The 17,869-nt window shown below is 38.3% G+C and overlaps 1 protein-coding gene across 1 annotated transcript; it reads left to right on the top strand.

The window, feature by feature from the left end:
• The first annotated feature begins 965 nt into the window (after positions 1–965).
• LOC149838476 (eukaryotic translation initiation factor 5-like) lies at positions 966–9,581 on the top strand. Its single transcript, XM_090006612.1, has 2 exons — positions 966–1,032; positions 7,602–9,581. Exon 2 carries the CDS (start codon positions 7,929–7,931, stop codon positions 9,255–9,257), a length of 1,329 nt encoding a protein of 442 aa, XP_089862738.1. The 5' UTR covers positions 966–1,032; positions 7,602–7,928; the 3' UTR covers positions 9,258–9,581.
• Positions 9,582–17,869: the final 8,288 nt, after the last annotated feature.

Here is a 17,869-nt window from a genome sequence, read left to right as displayed (position 1 = left end):
TGGTGACAAAGAAAGAGTCCTATTAAAACTATTTGCAAAGAACCCATAGTGTTGGTGAGCGAGCTAAACAAACTGAAAAGAGGGTGTTCAAGCTTGGGGTGTTTCTTGTAAGGCTGGAGTTTTACCTTGCAAGTAGGGATGGCAGTGGGGCTGGGCGGGGGACAAGGTCTCCACCACCGCCCCGCCTCAAGATTAGAACCTCCATCCCCGGCGGGGATGGAGGTTAACCTCCACCCCGCCTTCATCCCCGGTTCAAACGGGGATGAGGCGAGGCTGGGCGGGGATATTGCGGGGAAAAGTGATGGGGATGGGTCGGGGCGGGGATCATGACGGGGAAAAGTGTACGCCCATCCCCGCCTCCATCCCCGAACGGGGATGAATTTTAACCTTCGTCCCGGCCTTCACCCCCATTTCATACCCTTCATCCCCGGTCCAAACGGGGCGAGGGGGGGCCCCGCTTTCCCCCGGTCCACTGCCATCCCTACTTGCAAGAAGGCAGGTCTATTAAGTGACCCGGTCGGTGAGGGTTTTTAACAAAGCAAGGCTACAAACCAGACGAACAGTTTGTGGCTGGGCTCGGTTGGGTTCACCTAAGGCTTCTTTCAACGTATAAATTAGGTTTGACGATGGAAACCTCAATTCATGAAGGATAGATCATGAGCCAAGCACGAACAGGTTACTCATTTGTGGTTCATTCTAGACAACCCAGGCTCGAGAAGGTAAGTGACACAGGTTGCGAACACAACACTACCGTATCCAGTACGTGTCGGGATCGAGTCGTACCCGAACGGTTGAAACCTCTCCACCTGTCTGCCCGGATAGCGCGTCGCTACTCAAATGACGAAAACACCCGTGCCTAAAATGGCATCAACGGCGTAGGATGTGAGTACTTTAGTCATTCATCCTTCCCGGAAGGTCCAGAAGAGGTAACCTAGATTTCGTGTATAAATAGCCCTTTCAGGAAGAGCTGCTGCCGACCGATGCAATCGGCGTCCCGTTGAGGACAGAGCTCTCCTTCTCCTACACCTTTTGGTAAGCCTTTCTCCCTCTCGCTGTCTCCGAAACCCTAAAATTCCTTCCATTTCGGTTACTTTCTCTTTCCATCGTTTCAAAGATTGCGATCCATCGTTCGATCAATCTCAATCCATCGACTGATCGATCGATATATTTCGTCTCGTCGTTGAAGGTCGATCTTCAATTGCTCTGTGATGATGATGGAGACTGCCGTGAAAACCTTTTTCCTTGATTTCGAATTGTTTTTTTTAATTTCTGGCCTTAATCTTCTAGATTGATTGATTTGAATTCGATGATTATGTTTCGAGATGGAATTCGATTCTTTTATTTTGCTTGATGATTGCTTCATCCGGTCAATCTTTCTTAATATCGTCATGTCGGTTGCGGTTCAATTATTCGGGTTTCTAGGGTTTTGTTGCCGTCTGATGGTTGTTTTATGCCGAAGATGATATTTCGAGATGGAATTCTATGCTTTTCTTTTCCTTGATGATTGTTTCTTCATGTCATGTCTTTCTTAGTATGGCGATGTTGGTTGTGGTTCAATTATCCGGTTTTCTAGGGTTTTATTGCTGTCCGCTGTTTGTTATATGCCTTGTTTGTAATCTTTGGGCTTGTTTGTTCGATGCTTTTTGTTTTCCTTAGGTATGTAATTCTTCTGATGATCTGATCATCCTGTTCGTGATAGAAGGTAACTGTGTAATTAGTAGAAGGATGCATTTTTAATCATTTGGTGGTCAAACTCTTGACATTTAGAAGATCAGATCTGTGTTTTTTGGTATTAGCGTTCTGATGCTTTCCCTTTTGTAATAGCTTCGTTGATATATACTTTGTGCTTGTAGGAATGCTGGTTAATAATTAATTTTGCAGTGTACAGTTTTGCTGTTATTGAGATTAATGGTGTATTTTTTTCTTGATGTTTTGCATTTTTGGCATTTTCAGTGGTTATTAATCTTTTGGGGTGTAATTGGTAGGCATAGCTGGGGGATAATATTATTTGCAGATTTTATGGTTTATCATTTGTTGATGTTTTGTATTTTTTTATCTTTTTCAGTAGTTACTGTTTATGCCGACATTCTCATGGGTGTTTGGTTAGGCCTATTTATCCTGACATATAGGATACTTGGAAAGAAATTGTTTTGATAACTTCAGTTATTTGGTATTGGGTTAGGGAAGATGAATAGCAATAACTACAATAACTAATAAAAAAAGATAAATGTGAACCCCCTATAACGGTTGGAATTAGTACAACATAGATTTTTCTAAGAAATTATTCCAAAACTTGGGCTCACCCCTTCCTCACTTTTGTTCCCTAATTGTCCCTCTCTCTTTTACTATTGTTATTTCTCTTCTACGCAGGGTGTGTCTCCTGTGGCCATTTGCTCTGCCAAAGGGTGATCCACCTCTCCCTGTCTCTCTCCCTCTCTCATGCATAGTTTTGTAGGTTTCCTTTTTAAATTTTTCTTACTTTTTCTTTGGGACTTAGAGTTAGGGTTTGCTTCCAATAAATATAATCATTTGATTTGTAGGATACTTTTGGTTTCTTAGTTGCTTAATCAATTACATAATTAGGGTTAAGTTCATAGTAGTGATGAGTCTTGAAATTGCTCAACCAAAGGACTTGTGCTGTTTGTCCTTTTTGCTTTTTTGTCAGAAGGTGGTTGCCTTCTCTTAATGTTCTTATACGTCTCTTTTTTCTCCTTTCAAATCCTGTGTTTTCTTGAAGTTCACATTTCCTCTTAGTTGTTTTATGGCTTTTGTGTATGAGCATGAGTTTGGGTATCATTGGAGCCCCATTCTAGTTAGGTCTGGTGTCAACATGGAAGGCAGAATGTTGCTTGCTCCTGTTGTATGGAATTTATTTCTTTAAGAACCTTATTTACTACATATCCCATCCACAATTTGATGATAGCATTGGTAGCACCACAGACAGGCCACCCAAGCTACCAGTTCAAAGGTGAAATCGTTATAGAGAGAGAAAAGACAATGCCTTTTGTCACCTCTAAGTTTTTCTCAAGAATAGCATCCATTGGTGACTTTATCATCAAGCATGTTGGATTCTTTTTCATTTTCCTTTGTTTTTTGTTTGCAAGACTTGGTTGGTGGGGATGCCTTGATACTTGGTTGCTTTCTTGTGATGAGATTTACTGAGAATTAAATTCATTGGACTGTTTCTTGAGTTGATCGATATGTGATTCTGATTTAATTCTATATCTCATGTGAATTTCCCAATGCATCCCTCGAAGCCACCCAAATTTTTGATATACAATGGTTAAGCATTAATACAGCTGGTCCATGGGTTGAAAGCTAAGTTTTGCGTCAGCCCGCCACTGTTCAGGATTGATCATCATAGTTCTTTGGATGTGGTTCTTATATGTAATTAAACGCATAGTGGTCAAGGTGGGGTAGGGCAAGAGTGGAAGTAGGAAGGTCAGGCCATCAAGAAAAGTAAATGTTGAAAAGCACTAAATTTGAAGATTTTTTTTGGGAAGCACGATTGAATTTAGAAGCCATAACATGATGAACAAAGCGGTATGGAAGTTCTGTGGGAGGTGCAACATCATTTTTGTTTAGCGAGCATCTGTCACAGGGATACGCCCTTTTGGGCACTGTACGCATGCCGAACGGATACGGTTCGGGTATAGATATGGGTTGGATATAGTTGTGATTCAGACAGAGTACGGTCAAACCATATCCAACCCATTTTTGTCTCAACTAGAGCATATTATTTGGCTAAGACCCTCATAAACCCCTAACTTTTTTCTGTCTATAACCATATTTGACTCATTTGACCGTCAATTTTAGGCCAAACAGTTGGTCAAACACTATAGAATTAAAACTAAAAAAATAAACTCCAATGTAGAAAAAATTCGCACCTCCACCCAAACCACTCAAATCCAGTCTGCCACTATCATCAACACCATAAACATAATTCCCCTTACCCACACACACACTCGAATCCTGTTTTACAGAAATTGTTGTCCGTACCGTCCAAACCTGTATTTTATCCTGTTTCCCTTATCTGTATCCATGTGACTTAGGTGAGCATTGAAGGAACTCTTCCATACTTGGAAATGAAAATCCAGGCTGTCCTCCAGCCTAGTTGGTCAAGTTGGTCAACATTTTGTTCTTTGCTTGCAGCTTATAGGCTGCCCATACTGTCATTTTCTCTGTTCTCTTCCTTCTGTACTATTCACCAGAATTGGTTCAATCTTCTTTAAAGGAAATAATCAGGAGATTGTTAACCTTTTCTAGATATCATCCATATGAAACAAATCAGGAGAAGCTTTACTACTCTCAGTAAAAGGGTCTGTGTTTCTGGGTTATTTTGGGGAGCACATGTTTTTTCTTCTTTGACAGCATGAAAGGCCTGCCCTTTTTTAGCTCGCAAGTAAAAGACTGCAAGTGACAAACATACAGAATAACCTTTGAGTCTGGGTCTTCACTTGTGCTTTTTTTTTTAGTTCCATTCAGTTCTATTGATTGTTTTGACTTATGGTGCTTTGCAAATTAAAGATGTGTGCATGGTCCACTCCAAGGAGCATGGGTGGTCAATTACAAACTTTAGTATTCCGCATATTTTATTGTTGAATCAGATCAATATTATGAGTTTAATTCAAAGATCCACCTCCAGCTACAAAAATTAAGGCTCCATTTGGAAACTGGTTGTCCGAGGCAGTTTATGCATTTGAAAAGGTGGCAGCTGCCAAATCCATTCATTAGTACAAATACAAAGGGAAGAGGGCCATCTCAAATTCCTAAATTTCCATCCCAGCTGCTACTTTGCAAACATCCACCACTAAGGTAGTTTGACCATGTTTTTACCAACTGCATTAACTCCCATCCTAGCTACCAGTTTCCAAACGGAACAAGTATCTTATGGTTCTAAACTTTACCTAAGATCCATAGTTCCGTACTTAATCATATCCATATCTAATTATCTATGAGGATATGGATCTAGTTACAAATATGCTCATTAGGATTTACTAGATGAAGTTCTAGATTGTTTACCTACTTTTTTTTATTTTGTTACTTTCCAATGTTGCAAGTAGATTTTATTAATTGGTAAATTTACCTTTGTTGGGAGTGTAGTGATGGGAGTGTAGTGAAGCTTGGTGAGCAAGAAATACCGGTGAATGATTATTTCAAATATTTGGGATCCATCATTCAAAAGTATGGAGAAATTGATGGAGATGTAAATCATAGGATAAAGGTTGGGTGGATGAAATGGAAAAGTGCAACTGGAGTGTTGTGCGATCGTAGAATGCCATTGCGGTTGAAGGGAAAGTTTTATAGGACGACTATTAGACCCGCTTTACTATATGGTACGGAATGTTGGGCTGCCAAGAGACATCATATTCAAAAAATGAGTGTAGCTGATATGCGGATGCTTAGATGGATGTGTGGAAATATAATAAAAGATAAGATTCGGAATGAGGAGATACGTAAGAAGGTAGGTGTTGCACCCATTGAAAATAAGATGCGAGAGAATCGTTTACGGTGGTTTGGACATATTCGGCGAAGGCCTAATGATGCTCCAGTTAGAAGGTTGGAGAAATGGGAAAATATATTAGTTAAAAGAGGTCGGGGTAGGCCTAGGAAGATTTGGATGGAGATGATAGGAAAGGATATGAATGCTTTGAACCTCACCGAGGACATGGCATTGGATAAAAATGATTGGAGGAAAAGGATTCATGTGGAAGACCCAAAATGAATTTCTTTTTTGGTTCATATCGCTGACCCCAATTGTTTTGGGATGAAGGCGTAGTTGTTGTTGTTGGTAAATTTACCTTTGTTGAAGTTTTGGTACTCAATTTGCAGTCTTTGGGAAAGATCTCATTGTCATTTGCTTCACTTCTTCTGATGGAAACCTCAGTTTGAATGGCTTTAACAAGACTGCCCTTTGGTTTATTGGAAAGGTATTAACCAGCGTGCATACTAAGATTTAGGTGTATCATACACATCCTTGAATTTTTTCTTATCAAGTTATGGTTGAGATTTTTTGACTTAAGACCAAATCGATGGTTAGTGCTAGACTTTAGCGCAAGTATCATGCCAATTACATTGCATCTTTGAGCTGCATGCTTTATCAATAATTAGGAAGCTGGTGGTTGTGCCATCAGACCACCAGTGGGAGCTTTTTACGCTGATCTAGTTCACTTTTCAACTTCTGATGGTGAAGATTTTGGCTTTGTAAAAGCGGTACCTGGAGATGCCTCTCTTAACTGTACAAGTTTGATGGTGCTCCTTGTTTTTTCCTCAATGGTATTGTCGATATCCGGTTCATCCTTAAGAACCTTATCAAATCCTGGATCTGATGAAATAGGACGAATTGAGACAGTATTTTGTAAGTGCATAATTATCCTGAATATATCAAGCATTTCTTACTTTTCTGATCTCCTGGAAGGGTCAAACAAATAAAAATCCAGTATTTTTCACTAGGGCTAAGATTAACACAAGTTTTGAGGAATTTGTGGATAGGGGTAAGTGTTTTGATACATATACAAATGACTCTTTCATATAAAGTGTTTCTGTGAAAAAGTAACGTCAGACATAGGCAATAAGGTAAGATTTCTCTAGGAGGAAAATATTGCACGAGCAGGTACTGGTCTTGATGATAAGATTGAGGATTTATATAGGGAAATTCCGAAGGTTCATTCACTTGATATCTGCTGCAGTTCACTTCTTTTGCTTAGTAAGATTGTAGTATTAGTAAAAAATTGCATCATTATTATTTTTCAGTGTCTGGTGAGCTGTGAGACATTGCTCCAGGGTAACGTAATCTACAAGTTTTCTCCATTATGTCTTTGAGTGTCTATCATCTATAATCATTCATGGCCAGCAATATCGCTTAATTAGTTGATTACAGAAAATATGGCCTCTTATAGTTAAATTAAATTACTATTCCTTGCAAAATATTTTGTTAAGGTTTCATATTTGCAATTCCTTTTTATCTGTTCTTCTTGTCTCAGTTGTATTATCAACATCTTAGTTGGTTGCAGAAAATCTGTACTCTTATAGTTAATTTAAATTGCTATTCATTGCAAAATATTTCGTCGATTTTTCATATCTGCATTTCGGTTTTATCTGTGCTTATCTCAGTTGTATTATGAACATCTTTTTTCTTAAAAGGATGATTTGCAGTTTTAGCATGTCATCGCTTCTTTTTGTTTGGTTTTCTGAACGTGTATTTTTTTCTATTGATGTCACCTATAGTTTGTGCATGGAAGTGTGTGAACATTTGATTTTCTCCCTGTATTACATATAACAAAAGGCAGTTTTAATGGAACACAATGAATTGTGACAAGTCGGCATTAAAGTACGATGGGTTTAGAGATGCAATGGCCGTTATATTCACAATACTTGTTATGTCATTAAGAAGCTTCTGATTATAATAAAAAATGGGAAGATTCCATCATATTGCAACTTGGGAACTGCTTTGATTTCTGAACTTGATTGAGTGTAAAATTATGAACATGGGACTCCCTCTGTCTCTGTGTGTGTTTGTGCGTATGCCCACCTGTTGACATTTGCACAAGGTTTTGTTCTCATTTTTGGCTACTGACTTACTGTCGCTTCAATGTGCATAGGGAGTCTGGTCAGTTACACAACGTGTTTTCATTGTACTCTGTCAAAGTGAAGACCGTTAAGCTTACGTCTACTTTTATGTCTGAGGACGTTTTTTCCTATCTTGGATCAACGGGATTGCTGAAGCTGAGGGAAAAGCACCAGCCTCATTGTCCGCTTTTGCTTAGAGAACCTTGGTGGTTCTTGAGCTGTACACAGTTGCCTCCTCTCTTTGATGGTGATCCTTTAAAAGTTTCTGGATGAAATTGCCTGCTTGTTGATTTTTTGGCTTGTCTTGTCCAAGAGATTATCTTTGTAGGCATTCTTCAGTGGAGAGTAGGCAGGCAGAGATGGCTTTAGAGAACATTGGTGCTGGAAACAGAGATGATGCCTTCTACCGGTACAAGATGCCGAAGATGATCACCAAGATCGAAGGTCGGGGTAATGGCATCAAGACCAACATTGTCAATATGGTAGATATAGCGAAGGCACTTGCCCGGCCTGCTTCTTACACTACCAAGTACTTTGGTTGTGAACTTGGTGCTCAGTCCAGGTTTGACGAGAAGACAGGGGTCTCCCTTGTCAATGGAGCTCATGACACTGCAAAACTTGCAGGTCTTCTTGAGAATTTCATCAAGAAATACGTGCAGTGCTATGGTTGTGGGAACCCAGAAACCGACATTATCATCACCAAAACACAGGTTATCAATCTTAAGTGTGCTGCTTGTGGGTTTGTTTCCGACGTCGATATGCGGGACAAGCTCACCACCTTCATTATAAAGAACCCCCCTGAGACAAAGAAAGGAGGAAAGGATAAAAAAGCAATGAGGAGAGCCGAGAAGGAGCGGTTGAAGGAAGGGGAGGCTGTGGATGAGGAGCAGAAGGCAAAGAAAGATGTTGCTAAGAAGAAGACTATCTCTAAAGTTGCTGCTGCAAAGAAGAAGGCTGCTGGTTCTGATGAAGATCACAGTTCTCCCACAGGTAGTCATGCTGATGAAGAGAACGATGCTGATGAAGATGGTGATGTCCAGTGGCAGACTGATACCTCCCTTGAGGCAGCACGGCAACGGATCCACGAGCAACTGAGTGCTGTGACTGCTGAAATGGTGATGCTCGATACCCATGACTCAACGAAGGAGAAGCCAAAGCATGCAAAGAAACCAGAAGCACAGGCAGAGACACCAGAGAAAGGAAGTGATGGTGAAAATGGTGCAGCAACAACTCGTGAATCCTTGGTTTCAGAGATAAAGAGCAGTCTTAAAAAGGGTTGTACTCCAAGCCAGTTGTGTTCCTTCCTAGCGTCTCTCTCTGGCGACAAGCAGGAGATCATGAGTGCATTGTTTGTGGCCCTGTTTGAGGGTGCAGGTAAGGGGTTCGCAAAGGAGGTAAGCACAAAGAAGTCTTATCTTGCTGCAGTAACACAGGAGACTGGCTTGCAGCAGTTGATGCTGCTTCGAGCACTGGAGGAGTTCTGCAGGTCATCAAGACCTGATGCGATGAAGGAAATAGCCCTGGTACTGAAGGCACTCTACGATGATGATGTACTAGAGGAAGAATATGTGTTGCAGTGGTACGAGGAAGGCCTGAAGAAGAGTGATGGCCTCAAATCAGAAATATGGAAGAAGGTGAAGCCGTTCATGGAGTGGCTTCATAATGCAGAGTCTGAGTCTGATGAATAAGGCTAGTCTTGGTTCCTGCTGTGATAGTGTTTAAGGTCGTTTGTCTTTGCAGTCTAGTCAGTCATTGTTGTTTTTGTTCGAGCATGAGCTTGCGTGTCCTATGTTTTGGAGTTGAAAAAGTTTGGTGTGCAACCGTTGCTCGCTTGCTAGTCGTGTTTGGCACATAGTCACCAGTTCTTGCTTTGCAATTAGAATTTGATATTTTGATTGTCGTGTTCACAAGAGAACTTCACGAGTTCTTGCTTTGAAATTTGATATTTTGATTGTCGTGTTCAGAAAAGAACTTTGTAGGTATGGAATGAAGTGGATATGATTTGCAATAAATACTAGTTCCGAAGATCATGTCACAGGAAAGGCTGTCAGATATATCCAAGAGTTTGAATTTCTGTAGCAGTCCTTGTGGTGGCGGTTCTTATTGGGCATGCTTGAAGGTTTGTCCAGGATTGGGATGAAATGAACAAAAAAGATGAACACCACACTGGTTCTGTTTGTTCCAAGATAAATGTACCAAGTCTAACGTTTGTTTGGACCAGTGTTGTGAAAAGCGTTGGCGAGGCAGAAATTGTAACCCTCAACAAAAAAAATTTGAAAACTTAAAAAAAGCTATACAAAATTATAAGTTATAAATCAGAAATAAAAAAATCTCAAATAAATACTGAAAAATTCGAGATTAACATATAAAAGTAACATTAACACATCAATTTTGTTTTCTATACACGATTTGAAACTCAATCTAATTCTGTTTTCTATTATGTGACATGCAAAATACAAGCAGTGATCTTTGAGTAAAGAGGCATAAATACCAGAGCTTGAAGATGAGTAACATTAAAGCCACAATTAAAATTATAAGAAAGTAAGCTGTCAAGCATACTTAGCAAGATAAGAAAACAATAAAAATATTTTAAAAAATCAACCACTAATGTTGTCCTTTAACCTTTTTAAGAATAAATATTATGATCACCAGCAAAGCCAAACTAGCAACTCAGACATTCACAAATAATGATTATGTTATAAGGAGTTTTTAACATAATCAATAGCTCTCAATACAAACATGCACGTATGCACACATACACATACATATAAATGTATGTACAATGCGAGTTTTACAACATAAATTCTATCTATTTCATGATGTATACCAGCCCAAAATTTAAATCTAAAGGTGAGTAGAACTCAATTGAACTGCAGACTGCTATTTCGCACAAAAAAAGAAAAGAAAAGAAAAATATATACAAATTTCTTTCATATATAAATCACAGAAAAATAAATGACGAAAAAATAACAGAAAAAAAATTGTAAATAAAAAGGGGAAGAAGCATTACCTAAACGAAGAAACTTGCATCGCCGAGAGAGATTATGTATGAGAGACGAGAGAGAGAGAGACTTCGTAAGAAAAATACAAGAGATAGAGAGAGAGACTGCGTGAAAACAGATATAAGGTCGGGGGTCCTTTTTTTAAACCCTAATTTTTTGTTCAATGAGGACTTTGACCTTTCATTTGACCAAAATTTCAGGCGTGCGTGCCTCACCTTGAGGGACGCCTCGCCCCAAGGCATGCGCCTCAAGGTGTATGAGACACAGGCTTCGGGGCTTTTACACTTTATACATGTGTCTCATCGCATAAAGGCCCTTGCCTTGAGGCAAAGCACATTTTTAATAAAACTTTGGACTTTACTTGGATGCTGCATTCCCAAATATATGTTGTTTGATGATGATGTGCCGACAACTTGGACAATCATGGATAATGAGTCGGATTGTTTCGTTTTGGATTGTATGAGTCCATTCGTTCAAACCATATGAGAACATGTTTATTATGGATTTTAACTTTGGATATAGATATTGGATCGAATTGGATCTAAAAGATGCTTTAAAATCAAAGAAAAAATCCTAATCAATGAAAATCAAATAAAAAAACCCCTAATCAATAACAAAATTAAATTTTGGCCCCAAACTGTGAGTGTCTTTTCTCAGTGGATCATGAATTTAATAAATGATAAAATTAGTTTTTTTCATAAATTTTTACCCATATTTCTGCAAAAACTGAGAAAATCAACTAAACCTCGTTTCTACGCACTGTATTAGCCTTCAAACAAATTAAAAAAAACAAAAAAATCACCATAGATAACAAATATAAGTTTCAAACCATTACAAAAAGTGGTTCTTAAACTAAAGAAATTTCATACAAACGTAAAAATTTACACGATGCTCATTAAGATTCCGTAAAAAGGGCTAAACTATAGAATACCGAAATAAATAAAGAAGATAATCACAAATGCTAGATATTTTCTGTTTTGATCATAAAATCATCAAAATTCTATCTAAAAAAAGGAAAAACAAAAAAATGAAAGAAAAAGACTGATGGATCAACACGAATCATCTGATCCAGACGGAAACGATCAAGTAGAAAAAAGAAAACTTCAAACATATTTTCTACAATAAACAGGAGGAAAAATGATCGATTTCTTCGAGATTACTTTGTTTGCTGACTGAAGACGATGAGAGACTTATTCGATCACAAAATGAGCAACGATCGGCGGAGGACAGTGGAGTGCTGGGGAATATCATGCTCCCCTTTGCTCCTCTTCGGCCTGTCTCCTACATTCAAGTGTAATGTTTATCTTCTAACAAAAGGTTGTCTTCTAGCTTTCATCGTAGAATTCCTTGTAAACAAACAAGCAGAGAAATCGTCTCAGAAGGCCAACAACGTAAGGATATGTTTTAATGATACTATTGGTGCACTGGAGGTTGGTATGGGTAATTTGGTGTGGTCATGTGCATCAATTTGGACGCAATGTTGTCAGTATGGGTATCGTCCCTGAATCGTTGGGCTGCTGATTCAGCTGTGTCGATACTGATACTCAGCTGAATCGTTTTGTGTTCTGTATGGGCCCAAAATAATAAAAAATTATTACATGTCAATCATAATGTGACACGTGTTAGAACCATTAAAATAATTTAAAAATAATATTAAAAAATTGGTATTTTTTTACAGTTATTAAATATTAGCCGAATCAGCCCTGGTTTCGAAATTCTGCCGATATGATGCGTATCGGCCGATACACACCGATACTGATAACATTGTTTGGACGTGTACCTTGATTGAGTGGCTGCGCCAACTTGGTTTGCCGGACTTCTGCTGGATGCATGAGAAATTCAGATGAAAAGATGCTGGGATCTCTCTCAGAAATTCAGATGAAAAGATGCTGGGATCTCTCTCTCTCTCTCTATATATATATTTTAGTTTTGTTTTCTATCTTGTTCGGTTCATGGGTTCAACATTTTGTTGATCTTCATGAGTATTAATGTTGATCTTCTTTCGTCTCTCTCTCTCTCTCTCTCTCTCTCTCTCTCTCTCTCTCTCTCTCTCTCTCTCTCTCTCTCCATAGTCTTTGCTTACTCAATTGTGGATGTGTTACTTGTACCGTTTCTTAGATGCCAATTAACTGTGAAGAGCTGAAACCCTTTCAAAGGTATGCTACTGTCTTTCTTTAGAAGTGGATCATGCACAACGTTGCTTTGGGGGCAAACTATACAATTTAAATGTTGGCTTTAAATGGTTCTGCATTATTTTGAAATGAAAGACTGTCATATTCCTTACACTTGCAAGTTGCAAGGCGGGTTGACCTAAAGTTTTCCAAGTTGAAGGCTGCTGAGTTCGATAATCAAAATATGCGTCCCTTGGCACAAGGCCAAAGCCCATTTCCAGTTTCAGGTATTTGGAGGTTTTGCGTTTTAGTAGTAGTCAGCAAAGTAGTTGCTGATTTCTCTAAAGAAAGCGAGTGAAAAGTGATAGAAACAAGTAGAAATTAGTTAATATCTCAATGTACTTTAATACCAAGTACTTTATCAAAATATTCATTATACTTGCAGAAAATGCAATTCTTGTCACATGAGAAAAATATTTCCATTATGAAGAAAGCTCGTTTTTATATTAGGAGAAGCGAATTTTTCAATTTTGGGAAGGGAATTTCTCATGAAGTTTTGAAAGTGAGAGAGGCGTGTAGTCTGGTGCTTTTAAGACAAGCTTTTGAAGTTTTAAAAGACATATCCAATGCATTTTGTTGCATGAATCCACACCATTAAACTTATCTAAAAAATAAACCCATGTGTCAGATCTAGGTCAGTTATGTCAAGACTATTTCTCTCTTGGTGAACGTGAGGCAAATAATCTGATACGCCAACATGCACGTGGAATTCCATTGGCACTAGAACCGACAAAGTCATCAGAATTGATCAGCAAAAATTGTGGTACTAGCAAAGCCATAAGAACGTTCAAAGGCCACTGTTAATCTTCACTACAAACCTGAAACAGTTCTCCACCTTATGTTGTATATTATAATGGTCACAAGCTCAAAGACGTCGAGGAGAAATAAAAAATATGTTGGCATCGGTGCTCGGGCTGGTGAACAAGCCCAAGGAACCATGCTGGGGCTGTTCGTATTGGAATATATCCTAACTCTATAGTTGATCTAATCATTTAATACGTATGAAACTTGTAAATGATTGCATGCAAGCATAAGATATTACATGTGAATTCATGATTTTATATAGGCTATTGCATGCATGCATGAAAAATAAGACATACGAACCATTATGCTTGAGTTTCAGAAAAAAAGAACATCCAATGCTAACATTTCATTCATATGGATTATTTAGAAATGGATTCAAATATGTGTGGCTACTCTTACCAAACATGAATCGACCCTCGATATGCAAAGTCACTTGCCAAAGTTAGGAGTTGACTTTAACAAGAGTCAACCCTTAGGCAAATACATATGTCAGAAGTTGACCCTGACCATAATCTGAACTCAACCATAGCATGGGTCAACTCACTTAGCCAAGGGTCGACCCTTGCTATGCATTTTATGAGTAGGGGTTGACTTATCTTTCAAGGGGTCGGCCCTTGCAACATTCAGAAATAAGCAAAGGTCGACTCTTTTTTCAAGAGTTGACCCTGCATGCCATCATCAGTGAGAGGGTGGTGTATGTTCGCCCCCGATGATTCACTGAATCCCACGTCTGTGTTCGGGGCTTTGAATGAGCACCACGTATACAAGCACATGGGGCTCGTATTCCCGTGTATGTTGACATAACTTTGCATCGGACTCTGGTGTTGTTGCAAAGACTTAAGTACCCTTTCTAGCTATTCTTCTCATAAAGTGATGGTTTGAGAAAATGATAAAAATGCCCTTCATTTAAAAAAGAAAAAACAAACAGTTCAAAAAAAGGACAAACATGTCCTCCATCCAGAAAGTCGAGGATGATGTTGACTCTTCAAAGTCTTCTTTTTTTTCTGTTCAAAAAAAGGACAAACATGTCTTCTTCTTCTTTCTCCGTAAAACACTGTAAAACCCTCTCTCTCTCTAGAGAAGAAATCAAGGAAAACAAAGAGTTCTTCCTGGAGAAGGCCATGAACATCAACCCTCTCACTCTCTCTCTTCTTTCTCTACTTCTGTGCACATCCAACAGACGATCCTACATTGCTCCATCGTCATCTTCTTCTTCTTCCTTCTTCGTAAAACACTGTAAAACCCCCTCTCTCTCTAGAGAAGAAATCAAGGGAGGTAAAGGGTTCCTCCTGGAGAAGGCCATGAACACCAACCCTCTCACTCTCTCTCCCTTCTCTCTCTACTTATGTGCCTGATTTAGAGTTTTTGCCCTTACAGGAGGGGGGTCCGGGGGTTCATCCCAGCGTGGGTAGCATCATTCAACTAAATAAGTTGTAGATCCTGATTCAGAGTTTTTACCCTTATAGGAGAGAGGTCTGGGGGCTCCTCCCAACGTGGGTAGCATCATTCAACTTGAAGAATTATGGAGTCTGATTCAAAGTTTTTACCCTTACAGAAAAGGGGGGTCTGAGGGCTCCTCCCAGCATGGGTAGCATCATTCAACTTGATGAGTTGTGGAGTCTGATTCAAAGTTTTTACCCATTCATATTTTAAGGCATTAGATCTCATTTTTGAACATCCACGCATGTGCAGTTTGCTTTCATCATGTTCAGTTGCTTTATAGATTATACTTTGAATTCTGGTGCATTTTAGATCTATCGATTTGTATATAACCAGAGCTCATTTTAATCTGAATTTTTTACTGCAACTTCATGCATCTGTCTTCAAGCTCTCCACCAAAAATCAGATCATTCTGAATTTGTTTGACTCACTTTAAAAATCGAGATTCAAAACCTGTTATTTTGCACCGTCAGGATTTTAGCAGAATCAGGACCAACTTGCGAGAGTGATTTCTCCCTAACCAGAGATAATCTTTCCAATCCGTAAAAAGGGTTGTTTTTTAAATTGAATCTAGTTTGTTCATATCAAATTTCAGCGATTTCTATGGTGTTTTCATACCAGTTTCAGGTCAAAAACCATAACCCTGTCACCCTGTGTCATTTTAACGGCTCAGATTTTGATCCATTTTGTTTAAATTTTATTTTCCTAATGGGAGATCATTTTTCAATTCTGTAAAACAAGTTTTCTTCATTTATGTGTCTAGTTCATCTCTGTAAATTTGCAGAATTTTTCATGGTCAATTATTATTTTATTTTGATTAAATACCAGAACCTTGTATCCAGATTTTATAAATGTTCTGATTTTGGCCCCCATATCATGACTGTTGTAACACTTCTTCAACAAATCGTTATTTGATTGGCAATATTCTTCAGCAAATTGTTGTTATGATTTTTTTAAGTCTCTAATGAGTCCCTACTATGATTTGTAGTATTTTTGGGTCTCCAACGATCCTCACAATTATTTACAGTGTTGTCCGATCTTTTAACTATGATTTATAGTGCTTTTGGGTCTCCAACGAGCCCCACAACGATTTGTAGTGTTTTTCGGTCTTTTAACTATGATTTATAGTGTTTTTGGGTCTCTAACGAGACCTACAACGATTTATAGTATTGCTGGACCTCGCTATAGCGATTTGTAGTGTTTCTCGCTAAACACTACAGCGATTTGTGATACAAATCGCTATCCGAATCATGACCAACTTGTCAGGGTCATATCTCCCTAACCAGATATCGGATTTCAAATCCGTAAAAAGTAGTGTCTTTGTTATGAAGTCTAGTTTATTCCTGTAAATTTTCAGAAATTTCTATGGTCATTTGATACCCCATTTGGATCTAAAACCAGACCCCTATCAGTCTGCCTTATTTGAGTGACATAGGTTTTTATTTCATTTTGTAAGAGTCATATCTCCCCAACGGAAGATCATTTTTCAAATCCGTAAAAAGGGTTTTTTTCCTCTATGTGTCTAGTTTATATCTGGAAAGTTTTATAACTTTTTATGCTCATTTGTATTTCAAACCTGTTAAAAACCGAGACATGTTATAAAATGTTATAAAACTTAAAAAGTTTGAAACTTCCTCTATGTATCTCGATTTTTAACAGGTTTGAAATATCAAATGAGCATAAAAAGTTATAAAACTTTCTAAATATAAACTAGACACATAGAGGAAGAAAACCCTTTTTACGGATTTGGAAAATGATCTTCCGTTGTGGAGATATGACTCTTACAAAATGAAATAAAAACCTATGTCACTCAAATAAGGCAGACTGATAGGGGTCTGGTTTTAGATCAAAATGGGGTATCAAATTACCATATAAATAGCTGAAAATTTACAGTAATAAACTAGACTTCATAACAAAGACACCACTTTTTACGGATTTGAAATCCGATCTCTGGTTAGGGAGATATGGCCCTGACAAGTTGGTCCTGATTCGGATAGCGATTTGTATCACAAATCGCTGCAGTGTTTAGCGAGAAACACTACAAATCGCTATAGCGAGGTCCAGCAACACTATAAATCACTGTGGGTCTCGTTAGAGACCCGAAAACACTATAAATCATAGTTAAAAGACCGAAAAATACTACAAATCGTTGTGGGGCTCGTTGGAGACCCCAAAAGCACTATAAATCATAGTTAAAAGACCGGACAACACTGTAAATCATTATAAGGCTCGTTGGAGACCAAAAAATACTATAAATCATAGTAGAGACTCATTAGAGACTCAAAAAAATCATAACAACAATTTGCTGAAGAATATTGCCAATCAAATAACGATTTGTTGAAGAAGTGTTACAACAGTCATGATATGGGGGCCAAAATCAGAACATTTATAAAATCTGGATACAAGGTTCTGGTATTTAATCAAAATAAAATAATAATTGACCATGAAAAATTCTGCAAATTTACAGAGATGAACTAGACACATAAATGAAGAAAACTTGTTTTACAGAATTGAAAAATGATCTCCCATTAGGAAAATAAAATTCAAACAAAATGGATCAAAATCTGAGCCGTTAAAATGACACAGGGTGACAGGGTTATGGTTTTTGACCTGAAACTGGTATGAAAACACCATAGAAATCGCTGAAATTTGATATGAACAAACTAGATTCAATTTAAAAAACAACCCTTTTTACGGATTGGAAAGATCATCTCTGGTTAGGGAGAAATCACTCTCGCAAGTTGGTCCTGATTCTGCTAAAATCCTGACGGTGCAAAATAACAAGTTTTAAATCTCGATTTTAAAGTGGGTCAAACAAACTCAGAATGATCTGATTTTTGGTGGAGAGCATGAAGACATATGCATGAAGTTGCAGTAAAAATT

This window comes from Nuphar pumila, chromosome 5, assembly GCF_984573655.1.
Source record: "Nuphar pumila chromosome 5, dmNupPumi1.hap1.1, whole genome shotgun sequence".
In the NCBI taxonomy this organism is placed as follows: domain Eukaryota; kingdom Viridiplantae; phylum Streptophyta; class Magnoliopsida; order Nymphaeales; family Nymphaeaceae; genus Nuphar; species Nuphar pumila.
The sequence above is the reverse complement of the archived record's forward strand: the minus strand, read 5'-3'. Positions and strand labels throughout refer to the sequence as shown.